This window comes from Pseudophryne corroboree, chromosome 2 (assembly GCF_028390025.1).
Source record: "Pseudophryne corroboree isolate aPseCor3 chromosome 2, aPseCor3.hap2, whole genome shotgun sequence".
NCBI lineage: Eukaryota > Metazoa > Chordata > Amphibia > Anura > Myobatrachidae > Pseudophryne > Pseudophryne corroboree.
Genome location: NC_086445.1, coordinates 414,784,175 through 414,811,043, shown reverse-complemented (window position 1 = coordinate 414,811,043; position 26,869 = coordinate 414,784,175). Strand labels below are relative to the sequence as shown.

Below are 26,869 nucleotides of genomic sequence, written 5' to 3'. Positions count from 1 at the left end.
AGAGGACACATTGTATGTTATTCTAAAAATACTACTCTTTTATAACTTGGTTGTTGTACTTGTAAATCATATCATTTCAAATACAGATTGGTTTATTCTATAGATGTTTGCATCAAAATAATACTGTTTTATATTTATATGTTAGTAGATTGTGTTCATCTTCTATCTTTTTGGATTATTATGTAATAGACTAATAATAGGCGATATTTAAGGCAATATTTAAAGCATACTGTATTATAATGCAATTAGTAACCAGAATAAGCTGTAGTGAATGTAACTAAATTAAATATTATTATAGCTGAAGATTCCAAATGTGAGTGAGTGAGTGAGTGAGTGAGTGAGTGAGTGAGTGTGTATGTGTGCACTCACAGAACAATTAGCAAAAAGAAGACCTCAAGTGGAAATGTGCTTATATAAAAAAAAAGTAGAATGATATGGCAGAACAGATTCAAGACATGTCAAAATAATGGCATATATATAATATATCTTTGTATAAAAAATGAATTCTAATAATTAAGCACCTAGAAATGAAATGTATCAACTGGTTCGTATATACCAGCCTAAGCATGCAAATCTACCAAATATCTCTCTCCTTCAAATCTAAAAACTAAAAAGCTGCAATGCAAGTTTAGAATGTATTTTTGGATGATAGACTGCAGGTTCAAGGATGATTTTGAAATTGTAACTCTTTGATAAAGCCTCTGGAAAATGAGATGAAACTGGTCATAGGTGGTATGCCATATTTTGCCAATGCATTGGATATTCTCTGCTATTGGTACATTTTCTGATGAGCTCTCCAACCCTGTATACAAAGGTTCCAGCAGCTTCTACTGCTGGAACTCTGAAATCAGAATCATCTGTCTCTGCCAGTGACGTGTGGTGGGGTGAGGTAGGTGAGGCAGAGCCTTTTCTGTCATACTAACGTATAAGCTACAGTTTGGACTATATAAAGTACATGAAAACTACAAAGAAAATGTTAGAAATATTTTTTAATAATTTTTATAGTCAAAACTCTGGAGTAAAAAATCTATGGCAGGTGATGCACCAACTCACCAAATTTCCAGTTTATACCTCTGCACTTGTGTATAATGCCCACATGAAACCTTTGGCTCATATATTTGTGTAAATCTGCTCTGGTACTAGCCAGTGGCTCCTTTTAACTCACCACATGTCCCCGGTCTATGCACTTACCTTCATAAAGCCACTAATAGCACTGAGACCGTATGCGATCAGTAGCCACATTTACCTTGCACAGCAGCCATCATTTACTGGATGCACCACAGGACCCTGGTGAATATAGCTGGTTCATACTTGTAAAGTTGCATCATGTGATAAGTCAATGAACACTATTTTATTACCAGAACTTTCAGTTCCTGATTTCGCAGACATTCATTTACCACTTTTGCGTCCTACTTGCTGTAACTAGAGGTTAGGCCAAGAAAGCATTCACCAGGTGCCCTAGCTGAGGGGTGGGGAGTTTGCACAAGCTGGTTCAGCCTGCCAACCCCCATGGGACCTGTCTATCTGCTACCCAGATAAGACATTCAAAACATTTTTTATTATTATTATTATTATTATTATTATTTATTTAATTGAGCTTCATTTACTGTGTTCACTGGTGTCTGGATTCCTGACAATCAGAGGGAGGAAATTAAGCTTCCCATGTCTAGTGCTGGACTGCAGCCTCTGTCTCTTATACCCCTTTTCCACTGTAGCACGGGTCGCAGCCGTGTTGCCTGACATGGCTGCGACCCGTGCTACAGCCCCCTTTCCCACAGCGCTCACCAACCCGGCATATTGCCAGGTTGGTGACGCGGCTAGTGACGCGGCAGGGGCGGTGCTGGGAGATCACATGATCTCCCAGCGCTGCCCTCCCATACACTGTGAACGGGAGCTGTGTCGCCTTGACATGGCTTCCATTCACACTAGACAGCTTACCGGGTTGATCACGTGTTCAACTTGGCAAGCTACCCGGTAAGGATTCCCGGATCACTTGATCCGGGAATTTGCAGGGGGACCCTTTTCCACTAGGGCAAAACACGGGTAAATGCACGCCCCTGTGCATTTACCCGTGTTTTAAGGAGCTAGTGGAAAAGGGGTATTAGTTGGCAGATTCAGTGGCTGTTCCCAGGCAGCACACCATGGGGATGTTGGCCTCTGCCAATGATGATGGAAAAGATATTGATACTGAAGATTTAGAAGCGAGGAGCCTGTTGCTTGGTATCTGATATTTACGGCCTAATTCAGACCTACTTGCAGCAGCAAAATTTTTCTCTAATGTGCAAAACCATGTGCAGTGCAGGTGGGGCAGATATAACATGTGCAACGAGAGTTAGATTTGGGTGGGGTGTGTTGAAACTGAAATCTAAATAGCAGTGTAAAAATAAAGCAGCCAGTATTTACCCTTCACAGAAACAAAATAACCCAGCCAAATCTAACTCTCTCTGCAAATGTTATATCTGCCACACCTGCAGTGCACATGGTTTTGCCCATTAGAGAGAGATTTTGCTGCTATGATCAGATCTGAATTAGGCCATTAGTCATCACTGCAGCTGGACAGCACGCACCAGGCACATCTCCCCACAATGACAGTGGGGGAGAGCTTCCTTATTGACATTTTTGCATCGAAATTGTTAGTGTAGAGACAGCTCTTATATTTTTGACTATACCATGCAGAGCATTGTTCCCTTTTTCTAGCTGGAGATGGCAGGGCCAAGTTGTATAGAGATGTCAAAATGTGCAGTTGGTGTTTTCCTGTTTCCACAAAACAGCAGCCTACTGTATATGTAGCACAAGAAATGGAGACCACACTCTTTGTCCCTGGTAGATTTGCAATAAAAATAATTCAATAGTGCACAAGTGGGGCTCAATATAATAACCACACATCCCTTCATTTCCTTAAGGAAGATTCTCCTCTTTAATTTCAATTGTGAGGTTTACATGAAAAAAATAAAATAGAAACATATCATTGTGTAATACAGTTTAACCAGTGGGTCAGTTGTTTTATACTGTATCACCACGTAAGGTTTGAAGTTAATGGGGATGTCAGCTAAACATTACACCCACACATTTGGTGTGAACAAACAGGGACATCATATAGGTCTTTTATTCTTAATAGTATCACCTTCACCGTAAGTATAAAGTGGCAGGGGATGCTCCCTTAAAACCACTTGCCTGGCATGGTCGCATCAGATGTGACCATGCCTGCATGATGCAACCAGTTAGATAGAGAGTGTTAGCAGTGGCAGGGAAGATAAACTTCCCTCCGCTGCTGCTATCAGAGGGACCGGAAGGTCCCTCTGCCACCCTGCACTCTCCCCCTGTGTCTGCCGTGCTGTCGATCACTGCTGATCGGTCAGCACGGCAGGACCCCCCCCCCCCCTCCAGCAGCTGCAGACAATGGCAGCCACCCGCTGACCCCTCCGGCATACCTGCAGGCTGTCCTTACTTTCAAAATGAAAGCCACTATAGTCGCGATGTTCCCGATGTTCCCATGGTCGCGATGTTTCCGATCAATGTTTTGATGTTTGGGAAAAAAAATTACAAAAAAAATAAAAATAAAATATTTTTTTTTCCTTTTTTTAACTAAAATCATTTGGGATAGGGCTAAAGTCATGTTCTTCACTTAATTCACTCATTAAAAAAAAAACGACAATTTCGGAGCGGTTTTCGGCTAAATAAATCGTCAGTTAAGTGGTTAATGATAAACTCATTAACTTAGATGAAAGAAGGGCACATCCGATGGGTCTTTTTCTACTGATGTCGGAGATCGAACATATTATGTCCCATTGATGGAGATATGTCTTCTGATATGGATATTCACAATAACCATGTTAGGAGAGACAAGTGACAGAAAGGGGTTCACAAGCAGAAATCCCTTTATTTATAATATAAAAATAGATACCAGTGTATTGGGGAGAGTTCAAATGTTGCAGTAAAAAATGGAGCCCTGCTGCAGAGAATATCCTCCTTCAGTCTTCAGTATACTCTCCCTCAATGCAGGCTGAACTGTCCTCACCAATGCATTTCTATCCACAGACTGGATCTTTTTCAAGGTAAAACCATATTTACATACACTATCCTATAAGGCTTTACAGCTAGCCCCTCAGTCCTCCCCCCTATCTGACTGCTAGAGGTGTGCGGCGGACACTTTTCGGGTTTTGGTTTTGGATCTGGATGTTTTTTGAAAAAACATAAGAACAGCTAAAATCACAGAATTTGGGAATAATTTTGATCCTATGGTATTATTAACCGCAATAACATTAATTTCCACTCATTTCCACTCTATTGTGAACTCCTCACACCTCACAATATTGTTTTTAGGCCAAAAGGTTGCACCAAGGTCGCTGGATGACTAAGCTAAGCGACACAAGTTGGCGGCACAAATACCTGGCCCATCTAGGAGTGGCACTGCAGTGGCAGACAGGATGGCAGTTTTAAAAACTAGGCCCCAAATAGCACATAATGCAAAGAAAGAAAGAAGTGCAAGATGGAATTGTCCTTGGACCCTCCCACCCACCCTTATGTTGTCTAAACAGGACACACACATTTTAACAAACCAATCATTTTAGCAACAGGGTCTGCCAGATGACTGTGGCTGAAACGATTGGTTTGTTTGGGACCCCACAAAAAAAGAAGCAATTAATCCCCCCACCAAAAAAAGCAACTAATCTTTCCTTGCACAAACTTGCTCTACAGAGGCAAGATGGAGTCCTTAGCCTACGATTCCTCTCCCCTTTCACTGTGTACATCCTCCTCCTCACAGAGTATTAATTCCTCCTTACTGGAATCCACCATCACAGGTCTCTATGTACTCTCTGGACGCAATTGCTGGTAAAGGTCTTCCTGGAGGAATTTCTAATTCATTTTGATGAACATCATCTTCTCCACATTTTGTGGAAGTAACCTCATACGCTGATCGCTGACAAGGTTACCGGCTGCACTAAACACTCTTTCGGAGTACACACCAGAGAGGGGCAACCTAGGTAAAATAAAGCCAGTTTGTGCAAGGGCCTCCAAGTTGCCTTTTTTCCAGCCAGTGTACATAAGCACTGTCTGACTTGCCTACTTGGATGCTGTCACCCATATAATCCTTTACCATTCTTTCAATGGTGAAAGAATCATATGCAGTGACAGTAGACATGTCAGTAATTGTTGGCAGGTCCTTCAGTCCGGACCAGCTGTCAACACTTGCTCCTGGCTGCCCTGTATCACCACCAGCGGGTGGTTAGGAAATGTTATTCTTTTCCTCGCAGCCCCAGTTGCGGGAGAAAATAAAGGAGGAGCTGTTGACGGGTCACGTTCTGCTTGAGATGACAATTTTCTCACCAGCAGGTCTTTAAACCGCTGCAGTCTTGTGTCTGGTGAAAAGAGAGATACAACGTAGGCTTTAAACCTAGGATCTAGCATGGTGGCCAAAATGTAGTGCTCTAATTTCTACAGATTGACCACTCTTGAATCCTGGCAAAGCAAATAAAGGGCTCCATCCACAAGTCTCACAAACTTTGCAGAATCACTCCATCTTAGCTCCTCCTTCATTTTCTTCAGCTGCTTCTGTATGAGGGGAATGACCTGACTCAATCTGGCAGTGTCTGAACTAACTTCACGTGTGGCAAGTTCGAAGGGTTGGAGAACCTTGCATAATATGGAAATCATTCTCCACTGCGCTTGAGTCAGGTGCAATCCTTCTCCTTTGCCTATATCGTAGGTGGATGCATAGGCTTGAATGGCCTTTTGCTGCTCCTCCATCCTCTGAAGCATATAGAGTGTTAAATTCCACTTCGTTACCACCTCTTGCTTCAGGTCATGGCAGGGCAGGTTCAGGAGTGTTTGCTGGTGCTCCAGTCTAAGGCACGTAGTCGCTGAATGTCGAAAGTGGGCCACAATCTTTTGGGCCACCAACAGCATCTCTTGCCCACCCCTGTCATTTTTAAAAAAAATTCTGCAACACCAAATTAATTGTATGTGCAAAACATGGGATGTGCTGTAATTTGCCCAGATGTAATGCATGCACAATATTGGTGGCATTGTCAGATATCACAAATTCCTAGGAGAGTCTAAGTAGGGTAAGCCATTGTGTGATGATGTCCCTCAGTTTCCAGAAGAGGTTGTCAGCTGTGTACATCTTACAGAAACTGGTGATACACAGCGTAGCCTGCCTAGGAACAAGTTGGCATTTGTGAGATGCTGCTACTTGTGCTGCTGCTGTTGTTGCTGTGGGAGGTAATACATCTACCCAGTGGGCTGTCACAGTTATGAAGTCCTTAGTTTGCCCTGCTCCATTTGTCCACATGTCCGTGGTTAAGTGGACAGTGGGTACAACCGCATTTTTCAGGACACTGAGGACACTTTTCTTAATGTCCCTGTACAGTCCAGGAATGGCTTTCTTAGTGAAGTGGAATCTAGAAGGGATTTGGTACCTGGGACACAGTACCTCCTTCAACTATATAAATCCCACTGCACTAATGGCGGATACCGAATGCACGTCTAACACCAGCATAGTTGTTATGGCCTCAGTAATCCGCTTTGCAACAGGCTGACTGCTGTCATATTTCATCTTCCTCGCAAAAGACTGTTGGACAGTCAATTGCTTAGTTGATGTAGTACAAGTGGTCTTCCGACTAACTTTCTGGGATAACACTCAAAGATCCTCTGAAGTAATCCCGGTTAGTAGAGGACTTGTCAGTCATGCCAGTGACATGGCCTGCAGGACTACTTACATTTTTTTTCTGATTATTATTTTTTGCTTCTTGGATTTTACATGCCCTCTATGACATTGCGCATTGGCCTTAGCATGACGTTGATGGAATTGCATCGTAGATGTCATGAATGGTGGCAGCAGCAGCTTCAACACTAGTACTAGGAACTGGAAGGGGTTCATGATCTTCAAATATTTTTACCTTTAACTTGTTGATCTCCATTTCACAGGACAGCACCCCTTTATTATTACAGCACACAGAGCAGTGTCCTTTATTTCCACAGCACCCTTGAATTTTTACATCATACAGGGCCGATGTACTTTTATTTTAACAAGAGCACCCCTGAATTTTTACAGTATACAAGACAGGGCCAGCACCCCTGTATTCTCACAACATACAGGAGGACATTGCCCCTGCCCCCTTTACAACACAGTATCAGCCAGGACAGCAACACCCATGTACATCTGCAGCACCCCTAACAGCACATGAAACACCAGTGAAAGCCAGGACAGCACCACTAACAGCACAGGGACACCACAGTGACAGGAACAGCATCCCTACAGAGCACCCACTGACCCCATCTGACGCCACCATGCACAGAGAGACAGAGGGCTGTCTTCCTCATTCTCCAAGTCTGGAGTGAAAATGGCGGTGACGCGCGGCTGTTTATATCAAATCCAAAACCCGCTGGATGATGACGTTTTGCCTCGTCCTGATTTCAGAGTCTGACAGGAAGTCCTGAGATGGACTCTGATTCTGGCTCGGAACGTGATAATCGGGGGGGGGGGGGGGGGTTCGGTTCTCTGAGAACCGAACCCACTCATCTGTACTTACTACACCTCTTTTGTTCCCCCTCTTTCCTATCCTTCCTGCCCAACACCCCTGCCCTCTTGCCACTGTTATTACATACAGTAATGTCATCCTTAAAAGCTGCCCATAAGGACCATTAAGTCCTTTGTCTCATTTCTCCCTATATCTTACCCCTCCTGCTACATTTAAAATTATAAGTGCCCTATAGAGCAGATATGGCCAAATTATAAACAAAATATATTATATTGCTAATGGCGAAAGGATGGGGGTGGGGGAGTCTTTACCTGGGTCACCCAGACCCCTTAGGAATGACCCTGCTTGCTATTTCAGTTATACTTGTCTAAAGTGCAAAAATAACTCTAAATTGATTTACATTTTATCCTGGAACCTGCAGTCCATCATCCAATTTGTTATACTGTACCTTGCAATGCAGTTTTTTTTACTGTTATATCAGACCCAGTTCTATGTTTACAGTTGATTATTTATTTCTATGTGCTAAATTATTAGAAATAATGTTTTATATAAATATATTATGTATAGCCACTTAGTTTGATGTGTTCTGCTACATGATTATACTTTTTCATTAGCGCATTTTAGTGGTCACCATGTACAGTATTATAAGTATAAGGGATTCTCTACTTTGGTTTTTAAAGCTAAATTATTTGCATAAAATTTCCAAGATTTTATAATGTATAACTTGTAATGGTAGTTATGTTATAATGCTTTCTAGACTATTTGTTAATTTACTAAGAAATTAAACTTCTTATCTGTCTATATTAGCAAACTGTTCATGAAGAACGCACTCTATCAATGACTGAAGGAATTAAAGTTGATGCCTCTAATGTGCCTTCTACATACCTGGCAGAGATTGCACGCCTCCTGCAGTCTATTGCTGAGGTAGATCTTCTACTCAACTCTTCATGTCTGAATAAAAAAAACTTTGAAGATCTTGATAAACAAGATGAATGTCTCAAGGTAAGAAAATTATCCTGTTCACTAATAATTATATATAATTATAATTGCATGTCCTAATATTTTTAAAAAATTTATGTCTTAAAGGCGCCCAAACATGGTTCAGTATTGGGCAGTTGATTTTGTTAATTTATAGAATTTGACCAACCACTAAAAAGATAGACAAAAGCCAAATTGCAAAATGAAAGCTTGTCAACTGTAATGTAAATATTTGACCCGGAAGTGCAGGAAGTCTTGTCTGCAATACACATACCCCAATGGTTGATATCAGCTTGCCAATCCTAGAATTTATCAGAACCCCAACTTATGTTAGATAAAGACACAAAGACTTAAAAGATGGGGTCAAAGTTTCAGCTTTATATTCACATTCAAAAAAGGTATGGTTGGTGGCAAAGAAAGAATTGTGAGAACTCAGTAAGGCCATATGCAAACAAAGACTAAATGGGGGGCCTACTGTCAGCCCACCAACAATAACTCAAGGTATCCAAACTCTCCTACCTATAAAACAAAAGACGCATCTGGACCAAAGTTGCCATTAACCAAAGTAGAGTAAAATCAGCATGACCGGAGTATTGATGGCTAGGGCACCGCAAGAATGATAGTATTCCCAGATGGCCACTACTACCTTTCTTTCCCATACTTACAACAAAACATAACATAAGCAATAACATAAGTTGATAAGTAAAACAGGGTGGAGGGGAGGTATTTTCCAAAGAAAAAAAAGTTGGAAACCTTATCACAACAGATAGATAAATAAATATTAATCACCACACAACACCCAACACCAACTTATACCTACTAAGAATCCGCCCAGTAACCTAGAAACCAAGAAGCACTTTTTAACTGCCAGTTGCTGGAAAGTGCGTCCTAACTCGACCTTGGGGTTTAAACCACTCAGTGCATATAAAATGCCATGCATAATTCTATTCACGATGTTTGATGCAGGACTGTCAGGAATAATAGGACAAATGTGACAAAATGACTAACTGATCTAATAAATTACATGAATGAGAAAAAAGAGATTCCATTTGTGTCAGATCCAGGCATTAACTAGTTCCACAGTACCTTTTGTCTATATGTAGGAGTGAAAAGTCACTATATAATGCAAGGTTTAGTCAACTGTGAGTAAAATCATGGAATTTTATTTTGGCATTTTTTTTTTAAATATAGACAATAAAACAATCCTTTATTTTAAACAGACACATACATTTTACAAACATTTGCACAGAGAAAAGAAAGCAAAGAACAGGTTACTAAAAACTTTTACAGGGGAAGGGGAGAACAGACAAGCGATGTACTGTAGAAAAATAGAGGACATCTCCCTAGGATTTAAGGCAATTTGAGGGAATTATCAGCCTGATACAGACACAGTAGAGAAGGAGAAATGTGGTGAGTTAAACATGGGGTTTCTGCAATGTCGGACTGGAACATAAATGCCCACTGAGGGGATGTAGCAGTAGGGGTCCATATATAGGAGTGTGGCCAGTCACTAAAGAGGTTTGACTAACCATTAGAGAGTGCATGGTCTTGGCCCCTTGATAAATATATAAAATAAATACTATTAGCATATGCATGCTAATATACCAGGTTAATGACAGGCATGCACTTTAGAAAATACACCATAATCCTATGCAGTATAATGTAACATATGTATAATGTATAACTCAAGTGCACAGTCTGGAACCTAATCACTAGAGGAAGGCTTGTGCCCACAGTCAGTGGGTCCCATCGGGGGTTTCCCCTGTACTCCTTTTGGCCAGTCCGACCCTGGGTGTGTGTATGTAGGAAATCTGATATGTTTAACATGTATACAAGTTTATTTTGACCCAGGAGCATAGCCAGAAATTTGTTGACCATATAGCAACATATTGAAGGGACCACTGTTCATGTGCTTCTAGAGAGACTCATCTCCACAGCCTTTGTTCATTCTATGCCCCATAATAGTGCCCTAGTGCATTTTCTGAACCATAGTAGTTCCCTAGTTCACGTTATGTCACATTGTAGGGCTGCCAGTACACATTATGCAGCAAAGTGCCCCTGATTCACATTATAACATACAGTGTCCCTAGGTCATATTATTCTACATTACAGTGCCCCCAGTTCATATTACGCCACATTACAGTTCATTGCCCATATTTATATTATGTAACATTATAATGCCCTCCAGTTCATTTTATACAATATTACAATGAGCAGGTCTAGGGTATACCAAGATATATTGCAGACCCCATGGCAAGAGATTGTTATGGTGCCAATGTATAACCCAAAGGTGACAAATGTATATACTGTAACTCATGTAACTTTTGCAGAGAAGGTGGGCTCCTCTCATCTCTGGGCCCCATAGCAGCTGCTCTCCATGCCTCTATGGTAGCCACGCCTCTTGTTTTGACCAGTAGATACAAATGAACATATTAACTTTATTTGGATTACGCTTTGCTATTTAGTTTGTTTTGTTTTATTTGTTTGTTTGTACTTAGGCCCCTATGCAACATGCATTGCTGTTGCGATGTGATCGCATCTGGATGCATTTTGGTCCAGTGCACACACATATGGACCATTCTGTGTGGGCTGGCTAATGCAAACTAATCGCATTGATGCAAATGCTTCTGCTTGATTGACAGGCAGAGGCGTGTGCGGGATGGCAATGCTGCTTTATGGGGGATGGAATGGCTAAAATAGGGATGGGGTGGCCGCGTGGCATCACAGGTGGTCACTGCGATGGGAACCCAGGCTGCAGAAGCAGGGGTGCTGTCACTTATTCAGCGATGTGATCACAGTTGAATTGTGATTGCATTGCATGGCACCATTAGCATGCTGGGCGGCCTTTCCCTGTGCTAGGTGGCCCACAGCTTGCGATCACAAGCAATTACAGTTTTGATAATTTAGCAAAACTGCAACTGATACTGAATGAGGGGCTGAGGCCAAATAATATGCATTTTTATAAAGTAGGATATACATGTCTTATATATTTCCTCTGTGAAAGAGTTATCCGTTGCCAAGATCAAATGATTTATAGTAGGCTATCTTTTACCTACAATTAATGTGTGGCCTGATTAATTATTACGCACTTCGTAACTGTCTAATTGTAAAATAACAGAAACCATAAATCAGCATGCTAATCCACAAATACTTTAATCTTGAGCTGTTGATAGATTTGAAATATATTTGAAAACATATAGCTACACCATTAAATCTTATTGAACTATGCTGTTAGTATATTTAAGACAGATACAGTAGATTTTCTTCAGAATGACAAAGCCCCACTGGAAGTACAGTTATATAGAAGCAAGTGGATGATTTCAATAGAAAGTGTGCTACACAAATCAATTGCCACTTGGAAGATATTCATCTGGCTTATTTAGGGTGAACTAGTCCATGTACATATTGCTACAGTTATGTTCAGCATTATTCTAACTCTAATTATGCTCTATAAATGGCTGTAGCATTGATTACCGTAGAGGAGAATGCTGTGCTAAGCAGAGTAATGCAAGGGAAAGTAAGTTGGCGAAAATCTGTGTAATCATAGACCTTTATAGCTTCTTCTTTTCATAGGTTTAAGTATCCATTCTTAATTCCATTATCATGGTAGTAATTTTGTTGGACATTTTTAGCATTTGGAAGTCCTAGAAGCTTATATCTGAGATCAAGAAACTATGGGGGTCATTCCGAGTTGATCGCTCGCTACTAGTGATGTGCACCGGACATTTTTCGGGTTTTGTGTCTTGGTTATGGATTCGGTTCCGCGGCCGTGTTTTGGATTCGGTCGCGTTTTGGCAAAACCTCACCGAAAAATTTTTGTCGGATTCGGGTGTGTTTTGGATTTGGGTGTTTTTTTTCAAAAAAACCCTAAAAAACAGCTTAAATCATAGAATTTGGGGGTCATTTTGATCCCATAGTATTATTAACCTCAATTACCATAATTTCCACTCATTTCCAGTCTATTCTGAACACCTCACACCTCACAATATTATTTTTAGTCCTACAATTTGCACCGAGGTCGCTGGATGGCTAAGTTAAGCGACACAAGTGGCCGACACAAACACCTGGTCCATCTAGGAGTGGCACTGCAGTGTCAAGACAGGATGGCACTTCAAAAAAGTTGTCCCCAAACAGCACATGATGCAAAGAAAAAAAGAGGCGCACCAAGGTCGCTGTGTGACTAAGCTAAGCGACACAAGTGGCCGACACAAACACCTGGCCCATCTAGGAGTGGCACTGCAGTGTCAAGACAGGATGGCACTTCAAAAAAATTGTCCCCAAACAGCACATGATGCAAAGAAAAAAAGAGGCGCACCACAGGTATAGAATGTAGATGGATAGTATACTTAATGAATGACAACACAGCGGTAGGTACAGCAGTGGCCTACCGTACTGCTATATATAGTATACTGGTGGTCACTGTGTCAGCAAACTGCAAAACTAAAATGCACCACAGGTATAGAATGTAGATGGATAGTATACTTAATGAATGACGACACAGAGGTAGGTACAGCAGTGGCCTACCGTACTGCTATATATAGTATAGTGGTGGTCACTGTGTCAGCAAACTGCAAAACTAAAATGCACCACAGGTATAGAATGTAGATGGATAGTATACTTTATGAATGACGACACAGAGGTAGGTACAGCAGTGGCCTACTGTACTGCTATATATAGAATAGTGGTGGTCACTGTGTCAGCAAACTGCAAAACTAAAATGCACCACAGGTATAGAATGTAGATGGATAGTATACTTAATGAATGACGACACAGAGGAAGGTACAGCAGTGGCCTACTGTACTGCTATATATAGTATACTGGTGGTCACTGTGTCAGCAAAACTCTGCACTGTGCTCCTCCTATATAATATTAATTATACTGGTGGTCCACAGTCCCCACAATAAAGCAGCACACTGAGCACAGATATGGAGTGTTTTTCAGGCAGACAACGTATACTGGTGGTCACTGTCAGCAAAACTCTGCACTGTACTCCTGCTATATAATACAGCTGCTCCCCAGTCCCCACAATTAAGCAGTGTGAGCACAGATATATTATGCAGCACACTGAGCACAGATATGGAGCGTTTTTTTCAGGCAGAGAACGGATAAAACTGGTGGTCACTTATCAGCAAAACTCTGCACTGTACTCCTCCTAACAGCAGCTCCCCAATCCTCCCCACAATTAAGCAATAAACCAATCAACTTCTACAATAAACGGAGAGGATGCCAGCCACGTCCTCTCCCTATCATCTCCAATGCACGAGTGAAAATGGCGGCGACGTGCGGCTGCTTATATAGAATCCGAATCTCGCGAGAATCCGACAGCGGGATGATGACGTTCGGGCGCGCTCGGGTTAGCCGAGCAAGGCGGGATGGTTCGAACCTGCCTCGGACCCGTGTAAAATGGGTGAAGTTCGGGGGGGTTCGGTTTCCGAGAAACCGAACCCGCTCATCACTACTCGCTACTGCACATGTGTATGCACCGCAATGCACAGGAGCATTGTACAGGTACAAAGCGTATCATTGCTGGGCGATGGATTTAACGAAGAATCAATTCGCACAGCCGATCGCAAGGAGATTGACAAGAAGAGGGCGTTTGTGGGTGGCAACTGACTGTTTTCAGGGAGTGTCTGGAAAAACGCAGGTGTGTCCAGGCGTTTGCAGGGCGGGCATCTGACATCAATTCCAGGACCAAAAAGACTGAAGTGATCGCAAGGGCTGAGTAAGTCCAGAGCTACTCAGAAACTGCAAAAAATATTTTCGTCCTGCTCGGCTGCACACGCGTTCGCACACTTGCAAAGCGAAAATACACTCACCCGTGGGCGGCGACTATGCATTTGCACGGTTGCTAAAAGTAGCTAGCGGGCGATCAACTCAGAATGACCCCCCAAGTTGCATGTCACAGCTGGCTATAGTGTTAGGCAAGACTTTACCTTTTTGTGCAAGTATATCTTTTGGTCAATACTGATTTGCCTGACATGGGCAAATTAAATGCTTAAAATTTTGGTGAGTAAAATATCAAACTTTCAAGTTTTCTGTTCTCCTTGGACATAATGCAAAATCACTTTCATAGGAACAATACGATAAAATGATCTAAGTTCGCAGTGTGCAGCAACTCCCCCCTCCATGTTAATCAAATTAGACATTTTGCCAGCACTATTTATAGTCTTTATTAGCAGCAATTACTTTTAATAGAAGGGTTTATATGTATAAAATGGTCATAAAGAATATAAATCATTGCTAATTGGTTAACTTGTGTCCTTGTTTATGTACTTTAAATGTTCAGTCCTATAGACGATGGGGTGCCAATGACCCTGACAGAGTTTTTTATCCTGGAGAGCTGCTCAGCTAGCAATCCCTTATATTAAAATGCGAAACTGTGGTTTTGATTTATATGTATATCTAATCACTTTTTCTTCCACATATATTTTATATATTATATCCAGTATTGTATTTAATTATATGGATTGCTGTGGATGCAAGTAACTATGTCTACTAGTTTAATTTCGCTAGACTATTAAATTGTCATGGAATATGGTTACAGGCATATTTCCATCTCCATCCAGATAAATCTCACAATTATTTGTCTTTTAGAAGGGACATAATTTAAATCTAACTCCCTTTAATGAATATTTATTTCTTCATAAAAGAATTCATCATTGACGTTATAAAGCTGTAAAAAAGAGAACGGCATTGAATAAATTGTACAGCTGCTGGTGAAGAGGCTTGAAATGAAACGGAGGTTGATTATTTTAGCTGTTATAGATTTGCATGGAACAAATAGTGTAATGATACTAGTCTTTGTAGTGGTATTTGTGATTGTGTGTCTGAGATACAGACTATAGAGTGTAAGCTCTATTCGTCTCCAAATGAATACAAAATCTGATTCTACAGGGCTGCAGAATATCTGAGCACTATTTAAATAAACAATCATAATAATAATACCATTGGCAAAAAGGAAACTGTACTGTATACTGTATTTATTATATGTCATGAATTACCAGAGTACTTCAGTGTGATTGGTTACTTGGCAAGGTGTTATTGTGTAATTAGGCGCACCTTTCATAAATCACACATTAAATTAAAGACTACTTGGGATGATATGTAATTTGCTCATGAAGCAGCACCACTGTTTTCTGTTGTTCAAAACTGGTATTTAATTTAGATATCCCATGCCAGGTTGTTGTTTTTTCCAGCATCTCTAACTGAACGATTTCATATTAACATGAAAGTGTAGCCCTGGTACAGACAAAAGTGGCATGGGTATGACGATTGTTCATGCAGTAAACACTGGCCAGTATAATGTCCATAGCAATTGTTCTATTTGGGTACTGATTAAATTGTTAGTTAGGAGATTGTAACCCAGCCAGGAGGTAACAGTCTCAAGTTAGCTTATTTCATTAGTGAAACATGTGGGTAAATAGCAATAGTGTGGAAGGGCCCCTATCTACTGTACCACCCAAAGGTGAAAAACATACACACAGGGGGCTTAAATATGGTAAGTGGACCCTATGTGTACTACATACCAAATGGAACTCTATGGATCACTGTTTTACCATCTTCAATACTCCACTTTTGAGACAAAAGAAAAGTTGAGGGAGGTCAATAAACTTGATTTAGCAGGGTAGATACTGTATAAAAGCCAATTTTTATATTCTCACTAACAGACAATAAATAATCTACACAGATAAAAAAGACACAAAACACCATGCCAATTTTTGTCCTTCAATTGTGCAGGATGCCCAGATGGCCTTCCATGTCTTACTCTTAAAATTGATACTGCATTCACTAAATATATTAACCTTTCTGGATGACAGAGCAGACATCTAAGCAGGGAAACTTGGATCAGTTTATCAGAAAACAGAATCATTTATAGTTTTCTCTTGCATCATAACATAATTGTAAAGCCATATGTAAGTTAATCAACACTTGATTTTCATTAACAATATGTTTTGCTTTTGGTAAGAACTAAATTTGATGTGTACTTTGCTATATTCATAACAAAAAAATAGTCTGTTGAGTTACAGTATTCAGCAATTTGCGATTAAAATGAGCAGTGAAGCTTTCGTTTCAAAAGGTCAAGAGGTTCAAAAGGTCAATACGACAATGGCCGAAACATATATTATCAAAACACTTTTACATTTTTTCCAACATTTTCATTATTTACCATCCTCATGGACTACCTTGCCCGAAGAGAGCATGTTAGTGTACATATTTACATTAATTCGGTTCAGATATGGTGAAACATACAAAATGATGCCAAAAAAGAAACAAAACAAAAAAACTTGTGCCAACCATTTTTTGTGTTGCCCATTTTCAGGTCAATCTTGTGACCCTGTTGACCTTTTGACCCTGGTGAAAGGATCACATACGCTGGATTAAAAGGTTCAAGCAGTTCATTTATTCTCAGGCAGGTAAACAGCATCAGGTTAAAATCAGACAGCGTTTACTTCACAGCATGGCAATTTGCAATTCACAAGCAAGTTGGTAACACATCCCTATGACTTCCTACCATAACCCTATACCCCCAGTCTATCGTCCAGGTGACTGGTTCACCATCGGAAGCCCTGTGGATCTGCACTGACACAATTTAAAAGGCAGATGTCAGGTGCTGCTGATTAATCTTGTTCATGGCTTACCACTGGTCCTAGGAAAACCTGGACTGGAGCTCATTACACCATGCTGGTTATTGCTCCATCTCTATACAAACAAGCCACTCCACATTAACTTCAAGTAAAAGCACACTGTCCCAATCACACCCTATTGAGCTTTTGCGGGTCGACCTATTGACTGTCTATCTTTTTACTGTAGATCTTTTGAACCACACCCCCATATAGTATGTATAACAACCAGATGGCCAATTGACAGATTGATGTTTTATAATAACCCTATGAGAAATCAGGTCATATGACATGGAAAAAGAGTCGCTTGTCTCACTAATCGGATCAGAGTGTTCGTATTAGGTATGCATCTACAATCGAGGTCATAATAATTTCTTTCATCTAAAGATATACCTCTGATTAAGTCTTGACAAGAGACAAAGGGCCTAATTCAGCGTTGCTTGCAGCAGCAAATTTGTTAGCAGTTGGGCAAAACCATGTGCACTGCAGGGGGTGGGGAGGCAGATATAAAATGTGCAGAGAGAGTTAGATTTGGGTGGGGTGAGTTCAAACTGAAATCTAAATTGCAGTGTAAAAATAAAGCAGCCAGTTTTTACCCTGCACAGAAACAAAATAACCCACCCAAATCTAACTCTCTCTGCAAATGTTATATCTGCCACCCCCCCCCTGCAGTGCACATGGTTTTGCCCAACTGCTAACAAATTTTCTGCTGCAAGCAACGCTGAATTAGGCCCTTTGTCTCTTGTCAAGACTTAATCAGAGGTATATCTTTAGATGAAAGAAATTATTAAGGAAAGGACTTTGTTTTATCATGTTTATGATTTTATGTGGAAGCCACTTCTAATAAATATGTGAAAATTGGAATATTTAGTTTCTATCTACCCTAAAAGAGTTTAATAAATTATACTCATTTAGATGTGTTTTATCATTAATAATTTTAGGCCCTATTACACCTTTATCATTGGGGTGTTCACTCACTATTGTTGTATATGGTTTGTGGTTTAGTTCTGGCTAACAGGGAACTCAGTGAAAGCAGCTGCCTGCCAAAAAATCACATATAGAATGTATTTAGTGCCTAATTCAGGCATAATTTGTTATCCTATTCCTAGCATGCTGAGGGCCGCTCATTGCTGGGCAAAGCCGCCTAGCATGCTGACCGCCGCCTTCCCCCCTTGATGAAGCAGAAATTGCGATCGCTTCACAATTTCTGCTTCATCGAAAAAATTAGTGATGTCTACTGCTGGCGCAGCTCAGCTGCGCCCGCAGGAGCCCCACCGGCGTGTTCACAATCTCAGCGACTGTATGTGACATCATGCAGCTGCCGTGATCACACCCCCAACATGCAACCTTCTTCTTTGGGAATTACGTATAAGAGGCACTGCTACTATTACATATACAGGGCACTACTACTATGGACATTATATGTTTAATTGGCACTACCACTGTGGGCATTATGTTTAAGGGGCGTTATTACTGTGGACATTATGTAGAAGGGGCACTAATACTATGAGCATTATGTGTATAAGCGGCACTACTACTGTGGACATTATGTATAAAGGATGCTAATACTATGGGCATTATGTGTAAAAGTGTTACTACTACTATGGGCATTATATATTATATAAGGGGTGCTACTACTATGTGCCTATGTGCAATATATGTATAAGCGGCACAACTATTGTGGGCATTATGCTTAAGTGGTGCTACTACTGTGGGCATTATGTGTAAGGGGCACTACTACTATGGGCATTATGTATACGGGGTGATACTACTCAGGGCATTATGTACAAGCAGCACTACTGTTGGTGCCATTATGTATCAGGGGTGCTACTATTACTGGCATTAAGTTTAAGTGGCGCTATTACTGGGGGTATTAAGTGTATGAGCAGAGCTACTACTGGTGACATTATTATAGGGGGTGCTACTACTTCAGTTGTAAAGTGCATTATGTGTTTAAGCAGCGCTACCACTGTGGGCATTATGTATAAGCAGCACTACTACTAGTGGCATTATGTGTAAGGGGTGCTACTACTATAGGCATTAAGTAAAACCAGTGCTATTACTGGGGGTATTATGTGTATGAGCGTCACTACTGTTGGTGGCATTATGTATAAGGGGCGCTACTACTTCAATTTTAAAGTGCAACATATTTTTCTGTGCTACATAAGAAACTGTTAATAAATAAGCTAAATAAATACTATGGGCATTATGTATGAGCGGCACTGCTACTGTGGGCAATACATGTATAAGTGGCACTACTACTGTGGGCAATATGTGTATAAGCAGCACTACTACTAGGGGTATTATGTGTATAAGCGGCACTACTACTTGCTGTGTAATGTGAATATGATTGTGTTACTGTGTGGTGTAATCTGAAATATGGGTATTATTGTGTGGCCATGCCCTTTCCTTGTGAGAGCACACCCCTTTCTCCAGTGCACGCCATCCCTTTGTAAAGTATGGGAAGGCGCACATTTATAGTTTGCAGGAGGGCGCCGAACACCTTAGCACCATCCCTGCGTTCAATCCTTTCACAGTATATTAACAACTGGATGCATTCCAATTAGCTGCCATTGTACTATCCATTTATACATCCTAGATAGTCATTGGCATCTTTAAGTGAAATTAAGCTGCTTGGTCCTGTGTGCATCAAGTCAGTACTGCTCCTGAAGGTTCTATTGATTTATCAATCTTTAGTAGACAACTTTTACTGTAATGCTGTATTCATTTGTTTATGTTAATATAACTCTAACACAGAAAAACAAGTTTCATTACAATCAATTATAGATACTGTAGCTTTGTTAATGCAGCTTGTCACTGTATTTAGGTTAGCATTATATGAACTAGAAAAAAATATTATTTTATGAACCTGTTTGAAATATTTTTGGACAGGTTTAAATTGCTGGACAATTTGATTTGTCTCTGCGGCAGTAATACAATCTGTACTGTATATATATAAATATATATATATATATATATATATATAGATATAATTTTTATTTTTTACTTAGCATATCAGAACATTGCCTAGATCTTATTTAGCTGATGGATTACACAGGACAAGAGGGTTTATCTGCATGATGTAGACCAAGATTGGCTTTGTTCCCCTGGGTATTTATCTGTCATGCAAGACTTTGTAGGAAGTCTTGTACTAATTTTTTTTATTTGTTTATTTTTTTTGTTTGTTTCTTTGGGGCTTGTGTGCAATACTTCTGGATAAAAGGAAGAAATACGGTAAGGCACTACACTTCTTAAGGACAACTGAGATACAAGGTGTTTTGTTTAAAACCTATATATAGAAAACACAAAGTCAGTGAAGTGATGGCTATTTTATTCATACACACTGATACATAAACATGCAAACACACAGGCATACTGTATTCACAGTAGCTAATGGAAAATATGTACTTTAAAAGATTAGGGTCTGTTTTCACTTTGGGGCATATTTATAACAAATTTGTAGGAAATCTCCCTATTTAAGCATTCACGGGATGTATTACAGGGGTTCTGCAGCAGATATTGGAGAGTTATGCTGCTGTTCCCGTTTCCGATTACCATAGCTGCCCCATCGGAGTCTATGGGGGTTTCTCTATTGTGAGATCCCCAAGTTCCGGAAAGTGAAGTCTATAGGCTACATATCCCAGATTTTACAGGTAGTGGCGTCCTTTGGATTCAGCCCCATTCTCACATGCGTGTTCTGATGCACAGTAGGTTGCTGGGGGTTCTGCTACACAAAATAAAATGATCACATCAGCAATAACTTTACTTTGCACATTGATAGAAGCCCTTCCCTGGATGTGATTTTTAATATATTCAAGTGGTGCAGAATTTCTTATTGCCGTGAACAGCGGCAATAAGAATTTCTAAATGCCTGGTCTAAAACCTGATAATTAATAAATGGGCCCCTTAATATTTTGGGAAATGTAAAATAAACATATACAGTAGGTATAGGCTACAATAATGTTTCCATTTCCCCCCTAAAATGCTAATTGGTTTAGCATCATGGTTTGCTTAAATTAATCAATAGATATCAGGACTACCTTTACTGTTTGAGGGATGTACATGCATCTAGGTGAATTTTTATGACATTGCCTGGAAGTGCACTGTTGAAGCCTATCCATTAAACAGTATAGGACAAATGCTGGAAACCATCAGCACTGAGCTGGTACAAATTCTGATTGAGATTAAATAAATGACCCATTTAGTTCATCTCATTAATCTCAAACTACAAAAGCAAATATATGCAAAATGAGTGAAACTAGTATGCCTATCCCAGTATTTTGCTAGTAAAGCCCTTATAACTCCTTACTTTTGCTTGAAAAAACTTCTGCTCCTCCACAGGCACCACCTTTTTGCTATATAAAACCCATGTGGATGTTGGGAACAGGTCTGTTTTTGAACCAAGCAGCAGACATTTTGTACACTATAAATCAACTTCACTGGCAAAAAAAACAGGGGCAGCTTGGGAACTTTAAACATCCCTGGTAAAACTATGAAAGTGGAATCATCAGTTTAATAGAATTAACTTTCCCTAGCAGTGTAAAAGTACAAATAAACCACATAGCTTCTGCCTACCTCTATCCAAAACTTTGGGCCTGTTAGTGATATATAATAGAGAGAGTATCCTAGTGACTGCCATTAACTATTGAATGCATTCCAGTGACAATTAGCCAATACAGACAGCATCCAGTAATCACCATATAATACTCAGGGTAATCCTGTGGCCACAACACAATACAGACAGCATGCAAGTGGCTGCCATAGAATACACAGAGGATCACAGTTACCATGATACAACAGAGGTCATCCAAGTGACCACACACAAAACATAGAGCATACCAATTACTGACACACAATATAGAGAACATTCTAGTGACCGCCATACAATATGAAAAACATATTTCTCCTGGTTCCATCTTATAATGGCAGTCAGCACCTGTTGTGTTGAGGAACTATTCATGGAGGCAGTATTTTCAATAATGTGGGAGGCGTTTCGCAAAGATCATGGAGGCTACTGGCACCCTGATGATAAACTAGGCAGAATCATGCTATACTGTATGGGGTAGGCCTGAATGTTCCTGAAATGTAGGGTTATCAATTTTCTTTCCAGACAGGGGGCATGGCTAGAGGCCATTTTCTTATAGTTTATTCAAGAATTGTAAAGTCTTACTTAAAACACTGATTCTGCAGGAATACAGCTACAGCACAGGTGTCTTAGCTCTCATTATGCTGTGGAAGTCCAAGAATGCAAAATTATTGAATCCTTTGATTAAGATCCACAACTGTACTGAGATGCTCCAAAATCAAGCAAGCCCAGTCAACCCAAAGTCCACCATATTCAACAGTAACCCCAACAACGCACAGTAGCTACATAGAAAGTATATTGTTCTCTAGTTGTTAGAGAACTACATGCCTCACATAGCCTTTGGTCACAGATTGTGTAAGCCTGTTCAGCCCCCAGCAGCACTTGTGTTCCCTGTTATAGTCCAACATTGCTAATGTGAAAGTTCACTCACTAGCCCAGCTGAAGCAAAATAAATGGGGAGAAAGTTACCACTGTACCTTCTCATACAGCAGTTCCTCTCCACCAGGAAAAGTAGCCATGGCTAAAGTTTACAGCAAAGACTTTGGATTATGTGTTCTTCCAGGAAATGGGGACAGAGGGGAGTACACTCCTGGTGATATTAGTCAGCATTCAGCTTACACACATTATCCTAAAATTCAGAGATGAAAATTAACTTATACTCTTGCAAATATAAGAGTGAATAAAAGAAGCCGCTGTAGGGGCCATATGTAAGCAGTTACAGCATCCATTAGTATTGGGCCAACCATAGGAGCTATGAAAAAATGCTCAGGTGGCTGCTAGGCAGACCCATGACTCCACTGGCCTGCAAGGAATTCTCCCAGTAAGGTCAATGGCGAATCCACCTCTGCTACAGGGTGATATTAACTAACGGTAATTACAGTATTGCCCATTTTATCCTTTGCCTCAACGTCTTTTTACACTTAGCCTATTTTGCTTTCTGTGCCGCTAACTCTGTTTTGTATATTGGAGCCACTGGCTGTCTGGTAGAATATCAGTAGAAAATTAAGCAATCATTTCTGGAACAATTAGCAAGCACAGATTACAACTAGCTTTTTTAAAATTTGATTGACTTGAATAATGTGGTTTCCCAGTGACAGGGACACCTTAATAATTTGAAATTGGGTTTTGATGCAATTGACTCATAAAATAAATGAAGTACAGTAGTTGTTTATAAAGAGAAACTATATTTTTTTCTTCAACTTACTCGTCTAAGTTTTCAAGTAATCATGTTATCAGCCATCCAGGTCTCCCAGTGATTGAATACTTTCTCCATTTAATCTGTCAGAGTGCACCATTTAGGAGATGGTTATGTAGAAAGCATTTGGGAATAGGTTTTTATACCCAGTGTTGTCCTTTGATTGTCAGTAAAAGGCAAATTTGAGGTGCTGAAAATGAACTGGACTGTGAGTCTGTATTGCTATGATTTCTCTTCTTCAAAAACACTGAGATGGATCTTCTCCCTAAAGGCTAGTGTCACTCCAGTTGCTAATGGGTTTCTCTAATCCTTTTTTCTTAGAAATGAAAGTCATATGCTCTTTTCTTAACCAGGTTACAAAGCTTCCCTTGGCACTTTCATACTTAAAATAGCTTAGAGCGATTTTTTTCTTTTTACTTGTCTATGTAGAATAATTTATTGCTGTTTTCTTAAAATGCAATTTTGCACATGCCCAATAATAACAATAACTGGCATGAGAATAAGAGTGTAGCTTATTAAACACTAATAAGCTAACATCCAAAGAGAGTACAGACGGGGATGTTTATTTGGAAATGCTTTTTTGACAAATAATCTACCAATTCTAACATATATATTTTGACAAGTTTGTAGAAGGTCAATTGTAATATTTTACCATTGTTTGAATGTCAGAACATATTGTTTTGACTTGAAGTTAACTTTCTGTTATTATTCTTCACATATCTGGCGGTGGGGAAGATTTATTATAGCTTAGAGAGAGATAAGTTAGAGAAAGATAAAGTACTAGCCAATCGGATTCTGATATTTTACTGACTGTATGGAAAATGACAGGCGCTGATTGGTTGGTACTTTATCTCTCTCCACCAGTACCCGATGTGGGATAGATCAGGACATTCCTAGTAAATGCATTCTAGTCACACTAATGTGTTTCCTTACTAGCCCAAATATAAATATAATATTTCTTGTTGCCAGGCAATATTTTTTAATGACATTCACTAGGTAGAAAGAGTATGCTGATATATTCCCAGATATTTTATCCCTACAAAATGATCCACTTGACACAAAATGTAAGAACAGTCCTGATATCTCCAACACTCGTAACTTATACAATACATACATTAAATATGGCTCCAATAAGCAATATTTAAAGGCAGATATTAAAGTGCTATGCTTAATTATTTAAAAGGTGACTCAAAAGAATATTAGTCAGTAGTCTGAGGCAGCATGGTACATCCAGTGCATCTGATTGAGAAGTGTGTTTTCACACTGCAGTGTCGTACACATTGCCACAGAGAATACCTTGAGCTGTAGCAGAGCATTCTTACATAGGCAAATTGAGGGCATATTAATGGAACTGCAGGCAAAGATGAGATATGATTAATATTTACAGATATATAAAGTGGCAATATGCGGAGCTATCTGGTGATGTGTTTATTAAGAAAACTCTACAAAATATGCGTGGACACCCGCTAAGGCTTGAGGAGAGGAAATTTCATACTCCACACAGGAAGGGATTCTTCAATGTAAGGGCAATACGAATAAGGAATACACTGCCAGAGAAGGTTGTAATAGCGGACTCAGGGGGTCATTCCGAGTTGTTCGCTCGCTAGCAGATTTTAGCAGCATTGCACACGCTAGGCCGCCGCCCTCTGGGAGTGTATCTTAGCTTAGCAGAATTGCGAACGAAAGATTAGCAGAATTGCGAATAGAAAATTCCTAGCAGTTTCTGAGTAGCTCGAGACTTACTCCTACACTGCGATCAGTTCAGCCCGTTTCGTTCCTGGTTTGATGTCACAAACATGCCCTGCGTTCGGCCAGCCACTCCCCCGTTTCTCCAGACACTCCCGCGTTTTATCCTGGCACGCCTGCGTTTTTCTGCACACTCCCTGAAAATGGTCAGTTCCGCCCAGAAACACCCACTTCCTGTCAATCACACTCCGAACACTTCAACGATGAAAATTTTGTGAGTAAATCTACTAAGTTTTGTGCTAAAATACTTAGCGCATGCACACTGCATACCATGCGCATGCGCATTTTTGCCTTAATCGCTCCGTTATGAAAATCGGCAATGAGCGATCAACCTCGAATGACCCCCTCAGTCAATGCGTTTAAAAATGTGTTAGATAAATTTCTAATGGAAAAAGATATATAAGAATATAACCTTTTATCTGAATAGAATTGGGAATACAATATAATTCGGGTTAAATTATATTGATCTTTTTTCAACCTCACCAAGTATGTTACTATGTTACAATGCAGAATTGACTGTAAATATGCCCAACGCTGGATGTATGGGCTGGGGCAAGTGTGCACTGATGTTGATGACTAGTAGCAAACAAGTGCACAAATAAGGGCAGATGAGCTGCAAGATGCTGATAACTGTGCATAAGGGGAGAATATAGGTATTTATTTCCATGTAAGCAGTTAAGGAGAACATACAGTATGCCAAATTTGCACTCAACTCTGCAATTGACTCCATGACATTAAGGATTTTACACCTCAGTGTGAACAAGTATAACATTATCAGCCTACTCAATTAAAGGTTATAAATTTATGTTTTAAGGGTAAGGATGGGTCATACAATATTCACGTTTAACCCTAGATGATTCCACACTCTTGGTGCATTCCCTTTGTATATAGAGAGATGAAGTATGTGTATATTTCTTGGCATGGGATGGGACCCTACTTTGACCATACCATACAGTATATCTTTATAGGCCATGGTCACCTACTCACCTGTGTGCTTTACCTGAGACAGACTAAATAGCGGAAACTGTTGACATTTCTCCCTTTGAGTGACTACATACATTACACTCACACCTCAATCTTCACTTAAAAGGAACAACGTTTTGCACCCTTGCACCCTACAGTGACTGCCTGCTTCAGGTGTTTCCCAAGAAATTACAGAAGAAAGGAATATGATGTCTTAGATAAGTAACAGGGGTATTTTCATTACACATGTATAATAGTTATACCTATATTCCCTCCTGGTTACCATGACACTGCAGCAATGCTAACATTACAAAATATTTATAGCAATGTTTGTTTTACTGCGCAACATTTACACATAATGAACTACATTTGTCTTTGTCTGACATACAGTACCCTCTCTTCTCACAATACCTCTTCCCATTAAAATTGGAACATGAAAGGTCCACTTACCTTGGAAATCCACTTGTCTAAAACTGTTTTTAACAGTCTTGATGCAGTTGGAGCATAAGGGAATGCTATAATTTGCTTATTTCTTATGGAATAATGGCATTTTAAGTAGAGATGTGCTGAACCATTTTTGCTGGTTTTGATTCTAATTCATCAGAGGGTTTTGGTTTTGCATAAACTGCCTCACTGGCTTTGGATCTGGATTTTTTTTTTTAAAGATAAAAACAGCTAAAATCATGTTGTTTTTACAATCCAAACCGTGGGAAGATTTCAACTGGGACTGGGTTCGGTTTGGATATTCTCCGGAGATCCAGGTTTTGGTTTGATTCGAATCAACAAAAATCGGGTGTGT

General features: G+C 40.0%; 1 protein-coding gene across 12 annotated transcripts in view; it reads left to right on the top strand.

Annotated features, from left to right (window-relative positions):
- Nucleotides 1–26,869, top strand: part of DMD (dystrophin) — a 3,641,189-nt gene that overhangs the window by 1,637,435 nt on the left and 1,976,885 nt on the right. For all 12 annotated transcript variants that reach the window (XR_010221499.1, XM_063953479.1, XM_063953476.1 and 9 more), the window contains one exon: nucleotides 8,289–8,483. Coding sequence is in view for 11 of the 12 variants with exons in the window: in XM_063953479.1 (XP_063809549.1) it covers nucleotides 8,289–8,483 (195 nt within the window). In the remaining variant the exon portion in view is untranslated. The remainder of the gene's footprint in view (nucleotides 1–8,288; nucleotides 8,484–26,869) is intronic.